At 41.1% G+C, this 19,009-nt stretch overlaps 1 protein-coding gene across 4 annotated transcripts in view; it reads left to right on the forward strand.

The window, feature by feature from the left end:
- tle2b (TLE family member 2, transcriptional corepressor b) overlaps positions 1-19,009 on the forward strand; it is a 99,729-nt gene that overhangs the window by 68,799 nt on the left and 11,921 nt on the right. For 3 of the 4 annotated variants that reach the window (XM_088350537.1, XM_088350539.1, XM_088350536.1), the window contains 7 exons: positions 43-117; positions 5,982-6,162; positions 7,869-7,885; positions 12,656-12,796; positions 14,644-14,697; positions 16,430-16,597; positions 16,670-16,820. In XM_088350537.1, coding sequence (XP_088206663.1) covers positions 43-117; positions 5,982-6,162; positions 7,869-7,885; positions 12,656-12,796; positions 14,644-14,697; positions 16,430-16,597; positions 16,670-16,820 — 787 coding nt within the window. The remainder of the gene's footprint in view (positions 1-42; positions 118-5,981; positions 6,163-7,868; positions 7,886-12,655; positions 12,797-14,643; positions 14,698-16,429; positions 16,598-16,669; positions 16,821-19,009) is intronic. The other variant, XM_088350538.1, reaches the window with a different exon arrangement.

The following is a 19,009-nucleotide window of genomic DNA, read 5'->3' on the forward strand; positions in this document are numbered from 1 at the left end:
AAACTAATCGTGTGGCATTATTTGTGTATTTTTGGTGCGTAGCACCAGCAACAGGTGGTCCAAGCTGTGGAGCGGGCCAAGCAGGTGACCATGGCCGAGCTCAACGCCATCATCGGGGTAAGTCCGCTCCAAACCTGTTTAGATAATTTACACGTATTAAACCTAAAACCTTTGATGTTTTGACGAGTTCTGGCTGAAGTTTCTCTCTTGTCCACAAGAGGCAGTCATGAGTAAAAGAGGGATAAAGTATGCCAGAATTAACTTTTATGATTTCTTTAAATCATACATATCAATATGTATTTTTTTAATTTATATACCTTTTTTAGTTATTAGTATTTTGAGTTTTTGCTAGTTTTCCACTTTGGTGTGTCAACTAACCAATTTTCTGGTAAATTTTATTTTCTTCTTCTTTTTTTTAATTGCATCTACGTTAAAGATCTTGCTTCTTTTGGGAATTTCTGGCTGCAGTTGCAATTTTGTCCACAAGTAGCAGTCATGAGTAAAAGTGAAAAACTATGCCAGATTTAATGTTTACATTCATTCATTCATTCTTATCCTCAGTAGGGTCGCGGGGGTGCTGGAGCCCATTCCAGCAAGCAGTGGGCAGGGGACACCCTGAGTTGGTTGCCAGCCAGTCGCAGGGCATTAGTATTTACATTTTTTTAGTTAAATTATATCTAAATCTATATATATATTTGCCCTTTATAAATATTAGTATTTAGTATAGTCTTTGTTAGTTTTCCACTATGATTCCTTTTTTCATTTTTGCAGGGATTTACTCATTCTTATTTTCAATTTTATTTCAAATGTATCAGGCATCCTGTATCGTTTCGGAATCTCTAGCTGCATTTTCACGCTTGTCCACAGGTGGCAGTCATGAGTTAAAAAGGGACAAACTATGCTAGAATTAACTTTTGTTATGATTTGTGTTGGACCCAAACGCAGGGAAGCAAGACTCATGACAAGGTGCTCAAAAGCGATGGCATTTGATAAGAAAAAAACAAAGTAACAAACAAATGGGAAAACCTCCCAAAGCGCTTTACAATGTACTTCACAATTATCCATTCACACTAACTTACACTGTGATATCGGTCAGCCAAGCAAGGCCTACCTGCTACGGCATTAGTGTTTTGCCCAAGGACACTTTGACACTAAATGCGGAGAAACCGGGAATTAAACCTGCGACCTCTTGGTTCCAAGACGAGCGTGCAACTTCCTGAACTACTGCCGTAACAAACAGTAACCAACCTATCCCTATAGAACATCATAGGCGCCGCCACGAGCGGCAGCCTTTCCCGCAGCTCTGTGTTATTTCGCTCTTTATGTGATTTATTGTTTTAAGTGTCTGCTTCTATTTTCGGTGTTTTTCGTCCCATTTGACAACGACACTTTGGATTACTTTCTATCCTATGGTGATGGGTTTTAACGTGCAAAAATGCGTTTATTCGAGGAATCAACTCCTTACCCTGAAGTACTCTCGTGCCGGCGTGATGAGGGGGCCCTATCGTGGATGCAGAGCTGGAGCTAAGGCTAAGCGGCTAGCGGCGTTATAAGCCTTCAGCTTCAATGAACTGGCTGTGCTGGTGAAAAACATCAAAGTGGAGAGGGAGTGCAGTTTGCTGTGTTTTACGGAAACGTGGCTCACGTCTAGCATCCGGACGCTAACGTGGAGCTACCAGGCTTTAGCGCTGTTAGGACAGACAGAGACACAAAAAGCCTGTGGGAAGCGGAGAGGAGGCAGACTCACTATGTACGTGGCGGTGTAACCCTGGGCACAGAGATTTCCATCTGCTGCAGGGACGTCGAACTTTTGGCCTAGCGTGTGACGTCATCCACCCCGCTGTTGCTAAACTACGACACAGCACCCATCCTGTTAATCTGTCAATAAACAACACAAGGATTCTGCTGGAAGTGTGAATTTCCCTACGGGGATGAATAAAGTATAAAGTATAAACTATTTATCCATCTCTCTATCTCTCTATCTATCTATCTGTCTGTCTGTCTGTCTCTCTCTCTCTCTTTCTCTCACTCTCCCTCGTTCTCGCTCTTTTTTTCTCTTTCCTCACCCATTATCCCTCACTTTTACTCTCCCTCTCTTTCTTTGTGTCTCTCTCTCTCTTGCTATTTCTTTCTTTCTATTATTCCTCTCCCATTATCCCTCACTTTTACTCTCTCTCTCCCTCTCTTTCTCTCTTTTCTCTACCATTATCCCTCACTTTTACTCTCTCTACCTCTCCGTCTCTGTCTCTCTCGCTCTTTCTTTCTTTCTTTCTCTTTTTACTCTCCCATTCTCCCTCACTTTTACTCTCTCTCTCCCTCTCTATTTTTGTTTCTCTCTCTTGCTCTTTCTTTTTCCTCTCTCATTACCCCTCACTTTCTCTCTCTCTCTCTCTCTCTCTCTCTCTCTCTCTCTCTCTCTCTCTCTCCACATATCTATCTATCCATCTATCTATCCACATATCTATCTATCTAGACATCTATCTCTCTCTCTCTCGCTCCCTATTTCTCTCTCTCTCTCTCTCTCCTTCCCTCTCTCTTGCTGTTTCTTTCTTTCTCTTTTTCCTCTCCCATTCTCCCTCACTTTTACAATCTCTCTCCCTCTCTTTCTCTGTTTCTCTCTCTTGCTCTTTCTTTTTCCTCTCCCATTATCCCTCGGTCTCGGTCTCTCTCTCCCTCTCTCTCTCTCTCTTTCTTTGTTTCTCTCTCTTGCTCTTTCTTTTTCCTCTCCCATTATCTCTCTCTCTCTCTCCCTCCCTCTAAACTGCAAACAAAAACCAAACCTCACAAACCAGGATGGAGCTGGAAAACTGATATTGAAGGTGAAAAGTCATTACCCGACATTGCGCGCTGTCCAAAATGTCCTTAAAAAGATTAGGGACCGCTGTGTAGTCATTGTAGACGCCTGTCCCAATTCCGAATCTATTGGGCACCCTCTGGTGGAAGGGGGTGCACCGGACCCCAACAACTTTAATATTTTTGAATAAACAAATTATATTAATGTATAATATTCATCTCATCTCATTAGCCGCACTGCTTATCCTCATTAAGGTCGCGGGGGGGCTGGAGCCCATCCCAACCATCTCCGGGCAGTGGGCAGGGGACACCCTGAACTGGTTGCCAGCCAATCGCAGGGCACACAGGGACAGACAACTCATTCGCTCATTTACACCTTATTTTGATCTATTTACATTTTAGTTTTTTTCCACTTTGCTGGAATTTCCCCATTTCTTTGTAGCCGTTTTCTAAGCACACGTTGATGTTTTTCTTCTTCTATCGTTCTTCTCTTTCATCGAGAGAAGACATCACCCCCCCCACCTCTTATCTCCTTGCTTTTCTCCCCCTTCTGCTTTTTTTACTGTCATCCCATGAATTGTTTTATGATCTCATACAGTCCGACCTCACCCCCACACAATGGTCATATCCTCCTCCCCTTTTCCCTTCCCCCTTGTTTGCTGATCTTTCAATTTCCTTTTTTTCCTCTCCTTCCTTTTGTGGCGACATCTTAATCCGCTAATCTCTTCGGCATCCCTTCATCTTCCGATTTCCTTCCTTTTGCCTCATCGCCACCACTCTCTAGCTTAAACATATTAGATGATTTAATCAGGCTCCTCGTACATTTTCTGAGCATGTCCCTGACTCCAATATATGAAAAGTTATGATTTCTTTCTAATACATACAAACTAAATGCTCCTTCCAGCCACTAGAGCAGAGGCGTCAAACTCATTTGAACTGGGGGGCCACACGAGAGAACAAACATTCTGTCGGGGGCCGGACTATTAGATTAAAGAGAAAGAAAAAGAGAGATAAAGAAATAAGAGAAAGAGGGAGGGAAAAGGAGTGAGGCCGGGACAAAGAAAGAAAAAGAGAGAGAGGGTGAGAAACAAAAGATAAAAAGTCGTGAGAGAGGGGGAAAAGAAAGTGAGAGGAAGAAAGAAATCCAAAAAGAAATAGAAAGACAGAAGGAGAGAAAAGAGAAAAGAAAGCGCAAAGGGTAGGAAGAGAGAAAGAGAAAAGGAAATTAGAGCAAAATAAGTTAAAAAGACACAGAGAGAAAGAGCAACAAAGGAAGAGAAAAAGAGAGACACGGAGAGTGAAAGAGACAGAGACAGAGAGTGGGAGAAAAGGGGTGGAAAAGAGAGAGAGAGACAGAGAGAGAGAGATAAATACAAGTACAGTAACTTTGTTTGAGGCACCTGGCTTTGGCAACATCAAGTTGACATATTTCAACCTGCAGCTTGTTTTTCTCTTGTGCTTCTCTGGTTGATGTCTCGCGGGCCGGATTCAATCCCTTAGCGGGCCTGATCTGGCCCTCGGGCCGCCTGTTTGACACCTGTGCTTTAGCTTAAACATATTAGATGATATAATCCTGCTCCTCGTACATTTTCTGAGTATGCCCCCCAAAAAAGCAAATCTCTAACTCCAATTTATAAAAAGTTATGATTTCTTTCTAATAAATACAAACTAAATGCTCCTTCCAGCCACTAGAGGGAGGTAAAGGGGTAAAAGACCTGACGTCTAGTTTGCAGGGTTCCTACAGGTGCTTGGAATCCTTAAACATTCTTGAATTTTAGTGGAAAGTGCTTAAACTTAAGGTGAAGTGCTTGTAAATGCTTGAAATTGTTGCTATGTTTTGTACCAAGTCTGCTTAAAATTGATCTCGACATTGCATTTTTTTCCTTTCGTGATTTACTGCAGCTGCCTTTAGTTTGTAATGCAATGTCCTATGAAGCGTCATAAACCCCTACGGAACAGGTGCAAGGATTACGTATCGATTGATATTTAATATGAGGCATGGAAAATTAGGGAAGCGTCTCCCAGTGGTATATTGTAATAGTAAAAAATTCTAAAAAAAACAAATATATTTGCTCTTTACTCAAGGTCTAAAAATCCTATATTTTGATAAATGCACACACAAGATTAAAATCGCAGATGTAAATCACAGAAAGTCATTGAAAAGTTATTAAATTTGGCCATAAAGAGGTGTACGAGTGCTTTTAGATAGGCAGGCGCCAAAGCAGTATCAGATCATAGCAGATCATAGATTTAAATCACAGATGTATTTGTGTCTCTGAAAAGTACATGAATCATACCTCATTTCTTCCTTAAATGGTGCTTGAGAAATTGGATATTTGACTAAGAAAGTCATTAAAAAGTTGTTAAATTTGGCCGTGAAGAAGTGTGTCAGTGCTTTTAGATGAGCAGGCGCCAAAGCAGTATCAGATCATAGCAGATCATAGATGTAAATCACAGATATATTTGTGCCTCTGAAAAATACATGAATCATACCTCATTTCTTCCTTAAATGGTGCTTGAGAAATTCGAAATTTGACTAAGAAAGTCATTAAAAAGTTCTTAAATTTGGCCATGAAGTGTTGTGCGAGTGCTTTTAGATAGGCATCCGCCAAAGCAGTATCAGATCATAGCTGTAAATCACAGATATATTTGTGCCTCTGAAAAATACATGAATCATACCTCATTTCTTCCTTAAATGATGCGTGAGAAATTAGAAATTTGACTAAGAAAGTCATTAAAAATACTTAAATTTATCCATGAAGAGGTGTGTGAGTGCTTTTAGATAGGCATGCGCCAAAGCAGTATCAGATCATAGCAGATCATAGATGTAAATCACAGATATATTTGTGCCTCTGAAAAATACATGAATCATACCTCATTTCTTCCTTAAATGATGCGTGAGAAATTAGAAATTTGACTAAGAATGTCATTAAAAAGGTTCTTAAATTTGGCCGTGAAGAGGTGTGTGAGTGCTTTTAGATGAGCAGGCGCCAAAGCAGTGTCAGATCATAGCAACTTAGCCCGTCAACTGAGGTCTTTTGATATCTGAGTGACCTGAAACTCCATTATCTGCGCCGCTTATCCTCAGTAGGGTCGCGGGGGTGCTGGAGCCCATCGACCTGAAACTCCTACCTAATAATCTCCCTCTCTCTTTCTCCTCCCCCTTTCTCTTGTTCCTGTGGCCGCAGCAGCAGCAGCTCCAGCACCTGTCTCACCATGCCCCGGGTATCCCCCTTACCCCGCACCCGTCCGGGTTGTCTTTGGGCGCGGGGGGCTCCGGGCTCCTGGCGTTAACGGGGGCCTTGGGCGTTTCCGCTCACCTCGCCGGCAAGGACGAGCGCAACCATCTCGACCCAGAACACCTCCGAGGTATGTCAGGATTTGAGTCCCCATTATTCAGTAATCCAGTGTTTGAAATAAGGTCTGCCCGGACGCCCGGGGCGTGCATCTTTTACGTCGGGCGTACAACTCACAAAACGTCTCTGCCCGGGTGGCCGACAACTCTTTCATTATAAAAGTAAAATAAAATAAACAAAACCGAAAAAAATTTCATTTAATAAATGTTTATCTAGACATCTATCTATCTCTATCTCTCTTTTTCTCTCTCTCTTTCTCTCTTTCCCTCTTTCCCTCTTTCTCCCTCTCTGTTGCTCTTTTTCTCTCTCTCTCTTTCTCTCTTTCTCTCATTCTCTCTTTCTCCCTCTCTGTTGCCCTCTTTCTCTCTCTTTCTCTATTTCTCTCGCTCTTTCTCTTTTGATCTCTTTTTCTATCTCTCTCATTCTCTCTCTTTCTCTCTCTCTCTTTCTCTCTCTGTCTCTCTTTCTCTCTCTCTTCCTGTCTTTCTCTCTTTCTGTCTTCCTCTCTCTCTGTCTCTCTCTCTCTCTCTTTTGCTGTCTTTCCCCTCTCTCTCTTTCTCTCTCTCTTTCTCTCTCTTTCCCCCTCCCTCTCTCTTTCTCTCTCTCTCTTTTTTCTTTCTCTCAGTCTTTCTCTCTCGCTCTCTTTTGCTCTCTTTCTCTGTCTTTCGCTCTTTCTCTCTCTCTCTCCCCCCTCTCTCTGTTGCTCTCTTTCTCTCTCTTTCTCTCTCTCTTTCTCTATTTCTCTTGCTCTTTCTCTCGCTCTTTCTCTTTTGATCTCTTTTTCTCTCTCTCTCATTCTCTCTCTCTTTCTTTCTCTCTTTCTCTCTCTCTCTCTCTCTTTATCCCTCTGTCTCTCTTTTTCTCTTTCTCTCTCTCTTTCTGTCTTTCTCTCTTTCTGTCTTTCTCTCACTCTTTCTGTCTCTCTCTCTATTGCTCTCTTTCCCCTCTCTCTCTCTCTTCCCCCCCCTCTCTCTCTCTTTCTCTCTCTCTTTTTTTCTTTCTCTCAGTCTTTCTCTCTCGCTCTCTTTTGCTCTCTTTTTCTGTCTTTCTCTCTCTTTTGCTCTCTTCCTCTCTCTCTTTCTCTCCCCCCTCTCTCTCTCTCTCTCTGCCTCTCTCTGCCTCTCTCTGCCTCTCTCTCACCTGTTTGCAGGCATTTGATTGCAAGAAACATCTCAAAGAGGATACAACCTTTCTATTTCTGTGTGTTCCAACTCAGTTTACTCCATGTTAGTAGCACTTGCAGTGATTATTTCAATTTGGGCAAAATGTCAGAGCGTTACCTTTCAAAACCATATTCCTCTAACATTTAATTTACTTTGGGTACATCTTGGATTGGGATTTTAGGCCAATTATACTGAAACGTTAAGGGGTTAAACAAAAAATCTTGATTATTATACGCAGGATAATCTAATTGGCGAGCAGTACCAGAGGCTACCACTAGCTGGTGTTTATGAACTTTCCTTCACCTCCATAGCGTATGTGTTCCTAGCGCCTTGCCAAGAAACCCGTGAATAAAAACACAGCTGAAACGATGTTTAAAAAGAAAAAGAAAACAAGCCTTTTGTGTTCATCCAGTATTTGCAGATTGCGCTTCTTCGCACGTTTGAAAGAAGGAGACCTTCCGTTGCCAACATCAGCACTGACGTCGACATTTTTCTTCTTATCTGACATTTTTTTTCCCCTTTTTTTCTTTTCATGCTTCCTCCTCCCAAATCCCAGAGGGCGCACCCAGCAGGGTAAGTGCTTATGTGTGTGTGTTGGAGATAAACCTGTGAAATATACCAGCGCAGCAAAGTGCGTGTTGCAAGAGCCGCTTTAACACTTTTCCGAGTTGCGAATCGGAGAATGCGAAGCTACGGGAAGTGCAGGGATGTCCGATTCTCCGTCCCTGCTAAAATGAAGGAATTTCTCAAAAGTCAAAGACAATTCATGCAACATGAATAATTCATGACGACCTCCTTAATAGACTCAAATATACTCATTCATCTTAACCCATTATAAAAACACATTAATATTGTCCTTTCTAAATGCATTTTTTCCACTCTGATTTTGAACGAATTGACTTATCTATCTCTATCTCTATCCATCTCTATCTATCTCCATCTATTTATCTCTATATCTATCTCTATCTAACTATCTCCATCTATCTCTAACTATCGATATCTCTATATCTATCTGTCTATCTATCTATCTCACATCTATTTATCTATCTCTATCTATCTCTATCCAGCCCTATCTATCTCTATCCATCCCAATCTATCACTATCTGCATCTATCTATCTCATATCTATATCTATCTCTATCTGCATCTATCTATCTCATATCTATCTCTATCCAGCCCTATCTATCTCTATCCATCCCTATCTATCTCTATCTGCATCTATCTATCTCATATCTATATCTATATCTGCATCTATCTATCTCATATCTATCTCTATCCATCCCTATCTATCTCTATCTATCTCTATCTGCATCTATCTATCTCATATCTATCTCTAGCTCTATCCATCTATCTCTATCTGCATCTATCTATCTGCATCTATCTATCTCTATCCATCCCTATCCATCCCTATCTATCTCTATCTGGATCTATATATCTCATATCTATCTCTAGCTCCATCTATCTATCTCTGTCTATCTCTATCTCTATCTCTATCCATCCCTATCTATCTCTATCTATTTCTATCCATCCCTATCTATCTCTATCTTTTTCTATCCATCCCTATCTATATCTATCTGTATCTATCTCTATCCATCTATCTATCTATCCATCTATCCATCTCTATCTATCTACATCTATCTCTCTATCTCTGTCTTTATCTCTCTATCGATCTGTCTTACTCAAAAAAAAGAAAAAAAATCCTGAAAAAAGGAGGAAAGTAGTCAATTTCCAGAAATGTTTTGATTTTAAGGTATTATCTTTGTACTGTTTTTTTTTTTTTTTTTTTTTCCGGAAAATAAAGAATCGAGCCGTCAATTAACATTCGGCTGGAGGGGAAAGTTTTTAAAAAGTTGTTGTTCCTCCTGGCTTCCTTCCTGCACTCCCTCTGAGCTCCTTCCTGTGTTGTGTTCTCCCCCAATACAGGGATGGGGGTCTACTCCAGATATGAACCATATCTTCCCAAACAAACCCACAATTTGATATTAAAGAAATACTACCTTTCTTAGGTCACCACTAGATGGCACATTCATTGAAAAACAGAACAAAGGAATAGAAAGTACAGTAGATCCCGGGAGGCATTACGACGGCGCAGTGGTTAGCGCGTGTGCGGCACAGTTATGAGATCAAACCTCCTGTGTGGAGTTTGCATGTTCTCCCCGTGCTTGCGTGGGTTTCCTCCCACATTCCAAAAACATGTATGTCAGGTTAATTGGCCAGTCCAAATTGTCCCTAGGTGTGAATGAACGAGTGAATTGTCCTGCAACTGGCTGGCAACCAGTTCAAGGTGTCCCTTGCCCACTGTCCAAAGATAGCTGGGATGGACTCCAGCACCCCCGCCACCCTACTGAGGATAAGCGGTGCAGATAATGGATGGATGGATAGATCCTGGGATACATTATTCTGTTCTAAGGTGGAAATTGCAAGGTGAATTTGTCCTATAGCAGAGGAATGAAACCTATGGCAATGCGTAGCTAACGCGTTCTGAACCCCCGCTACCCCAGATTAAATTATTAAAATTACAAAATAGTATTTAGTAAGTAGTACCCAAGTGTAATATACATGTATGGGATACAATAACATTATAAATATGCAACCTGCAAAGGAAAAATGCAATTATATTTACCTTTGGTGTGATGTAAGTTGAGCTGGTCATGTGGAATAGCAGGTGGATGCAAGGAAGGGGGGGGGGACTCCAGATGAACCCTATCTTCCCAATCAAACCAACACTTTGATGGCACACGTTTATGTATACTGACTCTGAAATACAATGTTCTTTAGGTCACCACTGGATGGCACTAGACATTACATTAATTAACAAAGAAAAAAACAGTAAGGTATAGAAACCTATGTTAACGCGTAGATAATGCTTTCGAAACCCCCAATTCCCACAGGTAAAATTATTAACATTACAAAATAATATGTACTACTCATGTGTACTATAAATATAGATTATTAAAATTAGAAATAAATAAACATGTTAAGGAAAAATGAAATTATATTAACCCCTGATGTGAATAGAGCTGGTCGAGTGGAGTAGCAGGTGGATGCATTAGGGGGAGGGGAGATGCACTCCAGAAGAACATTTGGCAGGAGTGCGACGTTTTTAAGTCTTTTTGTTGTTTCTGCTCGCCTCCTTCCTGTACTCCCTGTGAGCTCCTTCCTGCGTTGTGATCTCCCCCAATACAGGGATGGGGGTCTACTCCAGATATGAACCCAAACAAACCCACACTTTGATGCTTTTATCTATACTTCCTCTCGTTTGACTCGGGAGCTGTATTTGGTGTGGTTAAAAGAAGAAAAAAAACAGAAAAGACAACATGATATCCTTTAGCTCACCACTAGATGGCGCCAGACATGAAAAGTTTAAAAAAAAAAAAAAAAAAGTATAGTAGACCCTAGAATCTGTTTTTATGCTGGGAATGCCATATAGCGGGGGATAGAAACCTATTGTAATGCTTACCTAATATAGTCAGTACTACTTATGTGTAATCAATATGTAGATGATTAAACTTATAAATAAATGTAAAGTAAAATTGAAATTTGATGTTCCTTTATTGCTACCTGACTTGAGCTGGTAAAGTGGAGTAGCAGGTGGATGAAGAGAAGGAGGAGAGGGCGTATTAAAATTCTAACTGGTTTTAAAACTTACATTTTAAAGGGGGGTTTTATGTCCTTAGAATATTTGTATTGCCTTAATCCCACCCATATTTTTGATAATGGTCCCGATAGTTGACATCTTCGTATTTCTTGATAATCGCAAGCTTTGTTTCTCTAGTTATTCTCATTTTAGCATCACTGCAACCCTTGGTAGCCGAAGCGAATAATAAGAGTTTGTATAGCCTTTCATGGCAATGAGTTGTAAAGGGCTACAATAAAAAGAGAGAAAAGCATCATGGGAGGTAATTCAGCCAATAGAATATCAGCATTTTATGATGCTGTGACACAAACCAATAGCAGACCAGCATTTTCTGACATCAACCAATAGCACACAGGTATCCTAGAGACGTAACATGTCATACTCACAAACACCGTAAAGTTTCAATTTGGTATGTTTTTGGGCATACGAAATAATTGTTGAGATGGTGTCGTGTGAAAATGCTGTAACAAGAGGCAGAAATGTCATTAGGTGGGGACGCCGTATCCAGGGGCTTTACTGTCGTTCCCTATTCAATCTGCCCAAAAAAATCTTATTCCACTTCTTAGCGTGAAAGCTAGGTAGGGACGGTGTAACCCAGGGGTGTAATTGCCGAAGGATTTGCAAGTTTTAACATCTTCCATACCCCAAAGTGAAATGTCATAAGGTGGGGACGCCGTATCCAGGGGTTTTACTGTAGTTCCCTATTCAATCTGCCCCAAAAAATCTTATTCCACTTCTTAGCATGAAAGCTAGGTAGGGACGGTGTAACCCGGGGGTGTATTGCCGAAGGATTTGCAAATGTGAACATTTTACATACCCCAAAGTGAAATGTCATAAGGTGGGGGCGCCGTATCCAGGGGCTCGACTGTATTTCCCTATTCAATCCGCCAAAAAAATCTTATTCCACTTCTAAGCGTGAAAGCTTGGTAGGTACGGTGTAACCCGGGGGTGTAATTGCCGAAGGATTTGCAAGTGTGAACATCTTCCATACCCCAAAGTGAAATGTCATAAGGTGGGGACGTTGTATCCAGGGGCTCAACTGTATTTCCCTATTCAATCCGCTCAAAAAATCTTATTCCACTTCTTAGCGTGAAAGCTAGGTAAGGACGGTGTAACCCGGGGTTGTATTGCCGAAGGATTTGCAAGTGTGAACATCTTCAATATCCCAAAGTGAAATGTCATAAGGTGGGGCGCCGTATCCAGGGGCTTGACTGTATTTCCCTATTCAATCCAGCCAGCTATAGAACACTGATTGTGCAATGCTTTACAATTATTACTCATCTACATATGAGACAAAGGTTCAACTCAGGGTTAACTCTGAGTTAACTCTGCTGACTCCGAGTTAACTCTGAGTTAACTCTGCTGACTCCGAGTTAACTCTGAGTTAACTCTGCTGACTCCGAGTTAACTCTGAGTTGACTCTTCTGGCTCTGAGTTAACTCTGAGTTAACTCTGCTGACTCCGAGTTAACTCTGCGTTAACTCAGAGTTAACTCTGGGTTGAATTATAAAGGCTACACTTCAATAGCACTAAAACAGTAAAATAAATACAATGTTTTACTTTTTTTTTTCTTAACCTATGAGTTAAAGCTTTAACTCAAAGTAAACGGCAGTTTAAAGCTTTAACTCCAGAGTTAAATTATAAAGCTTTAACTTTGATGGCCCTAAAATAAGTTGCAAATTTATTTTTGGAAATATTCTTTTACAGAGTAAATCGGCGTCGTCCACAGACAGCCAGGTCCCGGAGGAGCGTCAGGGGCCCTCGGGCGGATACGCGTCCTCGCAGGGAGGGGCCGAACCCAAAAGGAGGCGCTGTGACGACAAAGAGGCCCTCGCGTCGCACTCATACGTACGTGGTGCCTTTTCATGAATCAGGGTTCCAGCGGGTGCTTGAAATCCTCGACATCGCTCGAGTTTTAATGTTGTGTTTTCAAGGTAAGGGAGATTAGCAATTTCGGGCGAAGTTCTTGAAAATGCTTGAAATTGTTGCAAATGTTCCTTGGTGGGCTGACTATAAACCGCGCAATAAATAAATAAAAAGTACAAAAAGGTACGTGAAAATGACGCTGACACGACTGCTGTGGTGGCTTGTCATTATGGCGTTGTCATATGAAGCATCACCACACCCAAGAGGACAGCTCTATTTAGAAAAACAGCTTTTTTGGCTCGGCTCACTGAGAAGAGCCAGGTTTTTTAATGATATATTATAATAACAATAACATTTAAGCCACCAATTTATTAAGAAATTGATCATTTCATATGATTTATCAATGTAAATATTCACAGATCTACAAAAAATGTGTAAAATACAAAACAATTTTAGCTCTTTATTCTGAACAGATTTAAAGTCAAACAACAACACAAAATCCATGACAAGACAATAATAATAATAATAATGATAATAATAATAATGATGATAAAATGCAAGGGCAGCACGTCGGCGCAGCAGTTAGCGCGTGTGCGGCACAGTTCTGAGGTCATGAAATCGAACCTCCTGTGTGGAGTTTGCATGTTCTCCCCGTGCTTGCGTGGGTTTCCTTCTGGCACTCCGGTTTCCTCCCGCATTCCTAAAACATGCATGTCAGGTTCATTGGCAACCAGTTGAGGGTGTCCTCTGCCCACTGCCCAAAGAAAGCTGGGATGGGCTCCAGCACCCCCGCGACCCTAGTGAGGATAAGTGGTGCAGAGAATGGATGGATGGATGGATGGATGGATATCCCGCCATTTATCCCTCTAAAAGTCTGGATTTCTCCGCCATACTTCCCCTTTCTTGTTTCACCGTCTCAATTTTTCGGCGGGATGGAAGCTTGGTTGACATGACGACCAAGAGCCACCGTCCTCGCCCTAGAACACAGGTGTCAAACAGGCGGCCCACGGGCCAGATCAAGCCCGCTAAAGGATTGAATCCGGCCTGCGAGACAACACTCAGAGAAGTGCAAGAGAAAAACAAGCTGCAGGTTGAAATATGTCAACTTGATGTTGCCAAAGCTACTGTATTTTTTATTTTTCTCTCTCTCTCTCTGTCGCTCTTTCTTTTCCACCCCTTTTCTCCCACTCGGTCTCTGTCTCTTTCACTCTCCATGTCTCTCTTTTTCTCTTCCTTTGTTGCTCTGTCTCTTTCTCTCTCTATGTCTTTTAACCTCTTTTGCTCTAACTTCCTTTTTTCCTTTTCTCTCTTTTATATTTCTCTCTTCAACCCTTTGCGCTTTCTTTTCTCTCCTTCTGTCCTTCTATTTCTCTTTGAATTTCTTTCTTTTCCTCCCTTTCTTTTCCCCCTCTCTCACGACTTTTTATTTTTTGTTTCTCACGCTCTCTTTCTCTCTCTCTTTTTCTTTCTTTGTCCCGACCTCTCTCCTTTTCCCTCCCTCCTTCTCTCATTTTTTTATCTCTCTTTTTCTTTCTCTTTAATCTACTAGTCCGGCCCCCGACAGAATGTTTGTTCAATCGTGTGGCCCCCGAGTTCAAATGAGTTTGACACCCCTGCCCTGGAAAGAAAGGAGGGAAAAAAACCCGAAGTGTACAAAAAGTGCCGGCTGATGGAGGAAAAGCGAGCGCCGCAATCGATAAAGAGACGCGGCAAATGTCCAACTGGCAGCGACGGATCGATGGCTCAAGGGCACGCGGGCAGTTTTGGCGTTGGTGTCAGGAAGTCTTTGGGGAAATTCATGGCAGTCTTCTCTTTTTTTTTGCTTGCAGGACAGCGATGAAGACAAAAGTGAAGACAATCTGGTGGTGGACGTTTCCAATGAGGTGGGTTTCCCCGAAAGGTTTATTGGAACTGACGTTGTGAAAAAGTACAATTTGAAAACCAAAAGGGAGGAAACTGTAGGAACATTCAGGGTTGGTACGGGTGCTTGAAATCCTTGAATGTCAATGGAAATGGTCTGCATTTATATAGCGCTTTTCGAGAAGACCTCCCAAAGGGCTTTACAATGTGCTTCACACTTTTCCCTTTTACACACTAACTAACCCATAGCAGCGTTAGCTAGGCAAGGCAACTACCTACTTTCTTTTTTCTTTCTTTTTTCTTCCTTTCTTTATTTTATCTTTCTTTCTGTCTATTTTTTCTTTCCTTTTTTCTTTTTTGTCTTTTTTTCCACATTCTTTTTCTATCTTTTTTTCTTCCTGTCTTTCTTTCTTTCTTTTTTTACTATCCTTATCTTTATTTTTTTCATTTTTCCCATTCTTTTTTGTTATTCTTTTTTTCTCATTTTTTTCATTCTATTTTTCTTCTCTCTCTCTCTCTCTCTCTCTCTCTCTCTCTCTCTGTCTCCTTTTGCCTCTCTTTTTCTCTTCTGTAATTATTATTCCCCTACCTCAATTTCTTCATCTCTCTCTCTCCCTTTTTCTCTTTATTTTTATTTCTCCATTTCTTTAGCTTTCTTTTCTTTCTTTTTCTTTCTTTGTTTTCCATTATTTACAGCCCTTCGAGACTTATTGTGACTAAAGGCCACACAAATAAACATGGCTTGACTTCTATTTTCTCTTTTTTTCCACTTTCTATTCATTTGCTTCTTTTTTACTTAGCATTACTTGATTTTTCTTACTTTTTTCGTTGTTTCCTTCAATGACCTTGAACAGGCTTGAATTTTAAGTTTTCAAGGACAGGAAAATGCTTGAACATGTTTGAAATTGTTGACCCTATAAACTAGGGGTCCTTTTTCAAGCACAGAGCTAATTTTAGTTGCTAATTAGCGCATAGGGCACCCAGTTCAAAATGAATTTATAAAATAGTAAATTACCTAGCTTGGTTAATAGGTAAAAGGGTAGCTTGATAGTGAGTTAGAAAGGTAAACAGGTAAAAAGCTAAAAGAGTAAAAAGCCAGATAGAAAGCTACAAACAAAGCTAGATAGCTATCTAGAAAGGAGTTTCAAATTGAGCTAGATAACTAGCAAAAAGGTAAAATGTTAGCTAGATCGCATTCAAAAATGTAAAACGCTAGATAGCTTCCTAAATGGCTAAAATGTTTTAAAAGGTTTACAATTAGGATTTAGGGTTATAAGATTTGATGATAAAATAATCTTTTGAGGGTTTTTCCCTCAATATTTATTTCTTTACAAATTTTTTGGGAAAAATAACGTTTTGTCTGTCAAATCATAATTTCAAAAATCATAATTTCAAAAAGATTCTTGCTGTTTTATTGCACCACTGTATGGATTAAAGACTCAATCAACTTTACTTCCCGTGAAAATTTGCCGCCATCTAGTGGACGTTAGGGGAAACTGCATTTACCTTCTGGTTATGTCCAACAGGAGCCATATATTTTTCCATGATCAAACATGAAAAAGCACTGGGAAGCACCAAAAGACCTGCGTGTGGCTCCAGAGCAGGTTTAGAGGGTGGAGAGGTCCAACTTTGTTGGCGATAGAAAGCATCTTCCTAAAGAGGAAGCCAATTATAATGCAGAACACAATGCACAATGAAAATCACAGGAAAGGGATTACCGGGTCCCTCGATCAATTTCGTTGGTTGTGCTCTCAGGAGCCCAACTCCGCACCCGTCAGTCCGTCTCATTCCCCCCGCGGGAACGGTCTGGACCGGGCCCCCGCCTTAAGGAAAGAGCTGGCCGGATCCTCGGGCCCCGCCGAGGCCCCGACCACCCCCAACCCGTGCAGTCCTGCTCAAGGCAAGGCCAAAGAACCTGCACAGGTAATAAAATTGTGAAGAAAGCCGAATTCTTCAATGGAGGTGTCATTGAAACCCCGCCCCCCCTTCCTGCAGACGGACAAGTCCCAGTCGCCCCTATCCAAGTCCGGTACCCCATCGCCGTCCCACCGAGAGGCCCTCACCCCAGGGGCCGGCGGGGCCCCCGGCCCCAGCACGTCCTGCCTTCGACTGGTCAGCAAGACGGCCTCCGCCGCGGACCCCCTCGGTGAGAGCATTGAAAGCCTGACTATTGACGGCTATAGACGTCATTGGTAATCAACAAACTCATATTGAATGACGTTTAGACCCGATGAAATGAATGCTATTTGAATGTGTGAGAGCACTGATTGTGCAATGCTTTACAATTATTACTCATCTACCGTAAATTCCGGACTATAAGCCGCTCCTTTTTTCCCAAACGTTCAACCCTGCGGCTTATTCAGTGATGCGGCCAATTTATGTCATTTTTTTAACGGCCGCCAGCGGCGCTCGAGTACAAAAGGTAAGATTTAGACTGCAACTTCTTAGCTTGTGCACAGATTAAATTAGCGTGGACATATCCTCATCATGCAAATTGCAAAAAGAAAGGCACATGACGCAACTTTCAAGCTAAACGCAATCGAGCAGTCCGATATAGAAGGAAACAGAGCTACCGCACGGGAACTCTCCTTTGCGAGCGTGATGCTAGCGCGTTTTTGGATAAGGGAGCGTGGGACGACGTCTATTTGACAAAGTCTCTTTCCCATAATGAAGGAAGACGACTTTAATGACATCAGTTATAAGGAGGAAGATCACTATTGGTACGATATGTTTTTTTACTGTGTAGCGAGCGTGTTGCTAGTAGCGTTTTGCTACCCTTCACAGGCACGGTTTGGGATGAAAGTTATAATATTATTATTAAAGCTTTGAAAACTCTCTCGGTGTATTGTCTTTCTTTGTAAATATGTGTAACCATGTATAATATGTATTTGCAACTGTATATTTTTGTAATGTATTTTAGAAACTTATTCTGATATGTTTTGTACGAGCAAAAAAGAAAGAAGGGGCTGGGCAAACGCGGGCTGACGGGAAGTGGAGTAAAAGTGAAACGTGTTTGTGGACTGGGCCGACAATAGTGGATATATATTTTTCTCACCCTTACCTTTAGAAATATACACTTTTTTCCTTGGATTACTTTCAACGGGCACCCGGATTCTGCAGGTCTGCATTAAATCTTAAGTACCGGTATCATTTTCCGTTCATTTTGCCGGCTGTGTTTTTGGAGTGTATCGGGTATGGGTTAATTTCGTGTTTGTATTGCGTTTTTTCAATGTGGGCGCATGCGGCTAATATACAGGTGTGACTTGTGTACGAACAAAATTGGTTTTCCTCCCGAAATGTGGTGGGTGCGGCTTATAATCAGGTGCGCTCTATAGTCCGGAATTTACGGTACATATCAGACAAAGCTTCAACTCAGCGTTAACTCTGGGTTAACGCCGCGTTAACTCAGAGTTAACTCGTCGTTGAATTATAAAGGCTACACTTCAATAGCACTGAAACAATAAAATAAATACAATGTTTTTCTTTTTCTTTTTAACTTACCTATGGGTTTAAGCTTTAACTCAAAGTAAACGTCCGTTTAAAGCTTTAACCCCAGAGTTAAATTATAAAGCTTTAACTTTCACCAGCTCAGTAGCCTAGATGGTAAGGCGCCCGCTTTGAGACTGGGAGGTCGGGGTTCGCGCCCCGGCCGAGTCATTCCTAAGACTTAAAAAGTGGTCGGCGGCGCCCTCTGTTGGCTGCGGCTGCATCGGCCCGCTACAACGGGTCAGGTGCAATCGACATTTCGTTCTGTGTACATTGTTACACAGAATGACAATACAAGGAAATTATTATATTAATTATAAATTATATTATATTGATGGCCCTAAAATAAGTTGCTATAAAATGAGTACAGTCTTCTAAACATTATTCTCATATAACTCTGACTGAAAGCTTCAACTCAAAGATGAAGTCAGTTTAAAGCTTAAATGCAAAGTAAAAGCAGATTTAAAGCTTTAACTCAAAGTTAAAGTTGATTTAAAGCTTTAACTCCAGACTTGAATGATAAACATTTTACTTAGATAGCACTAAGATGACGCTCCGTGAAATAAGTACAATGTTTTATAATTATTACTGAATTATGTACCTCTGAGTTTTAACCTAAAGTTAAAGCAGATTTAAAGCATTAACTCCAGAGTTCAATTACAGAGCTTTAACTTTATTAGCGCTTAAATAAGTTACTCTAAAATAAGTACATTGTTTTACAAATATTACTCCACCAATGAGTTGAGGCTTTAACTCAAAGAGCTTTAACTTCAGAGAAAGCTTTAATTTTGTTAGTACCATGGGTTTCAGTGATTATTTTTTTTACCTTTGTACTGAAGATTTAACTCA

The sequence above is a fragment of the Urocampus carinirostris genome, chromosome 12 (assembly GCF_059441175.1).
Source record: "Urocampus carinirostris isolate Australia breed hairy pipefish chromosome 12, RoL_Ucar_1.0, whole genome shotgun sequence".
Lineage (NCBI taxonomy): Eukaryota > Metazoa > Chordata > Actinopteri > Syngnathiformes > Syngnathidae > Urocampus > Urocampus carinirostris.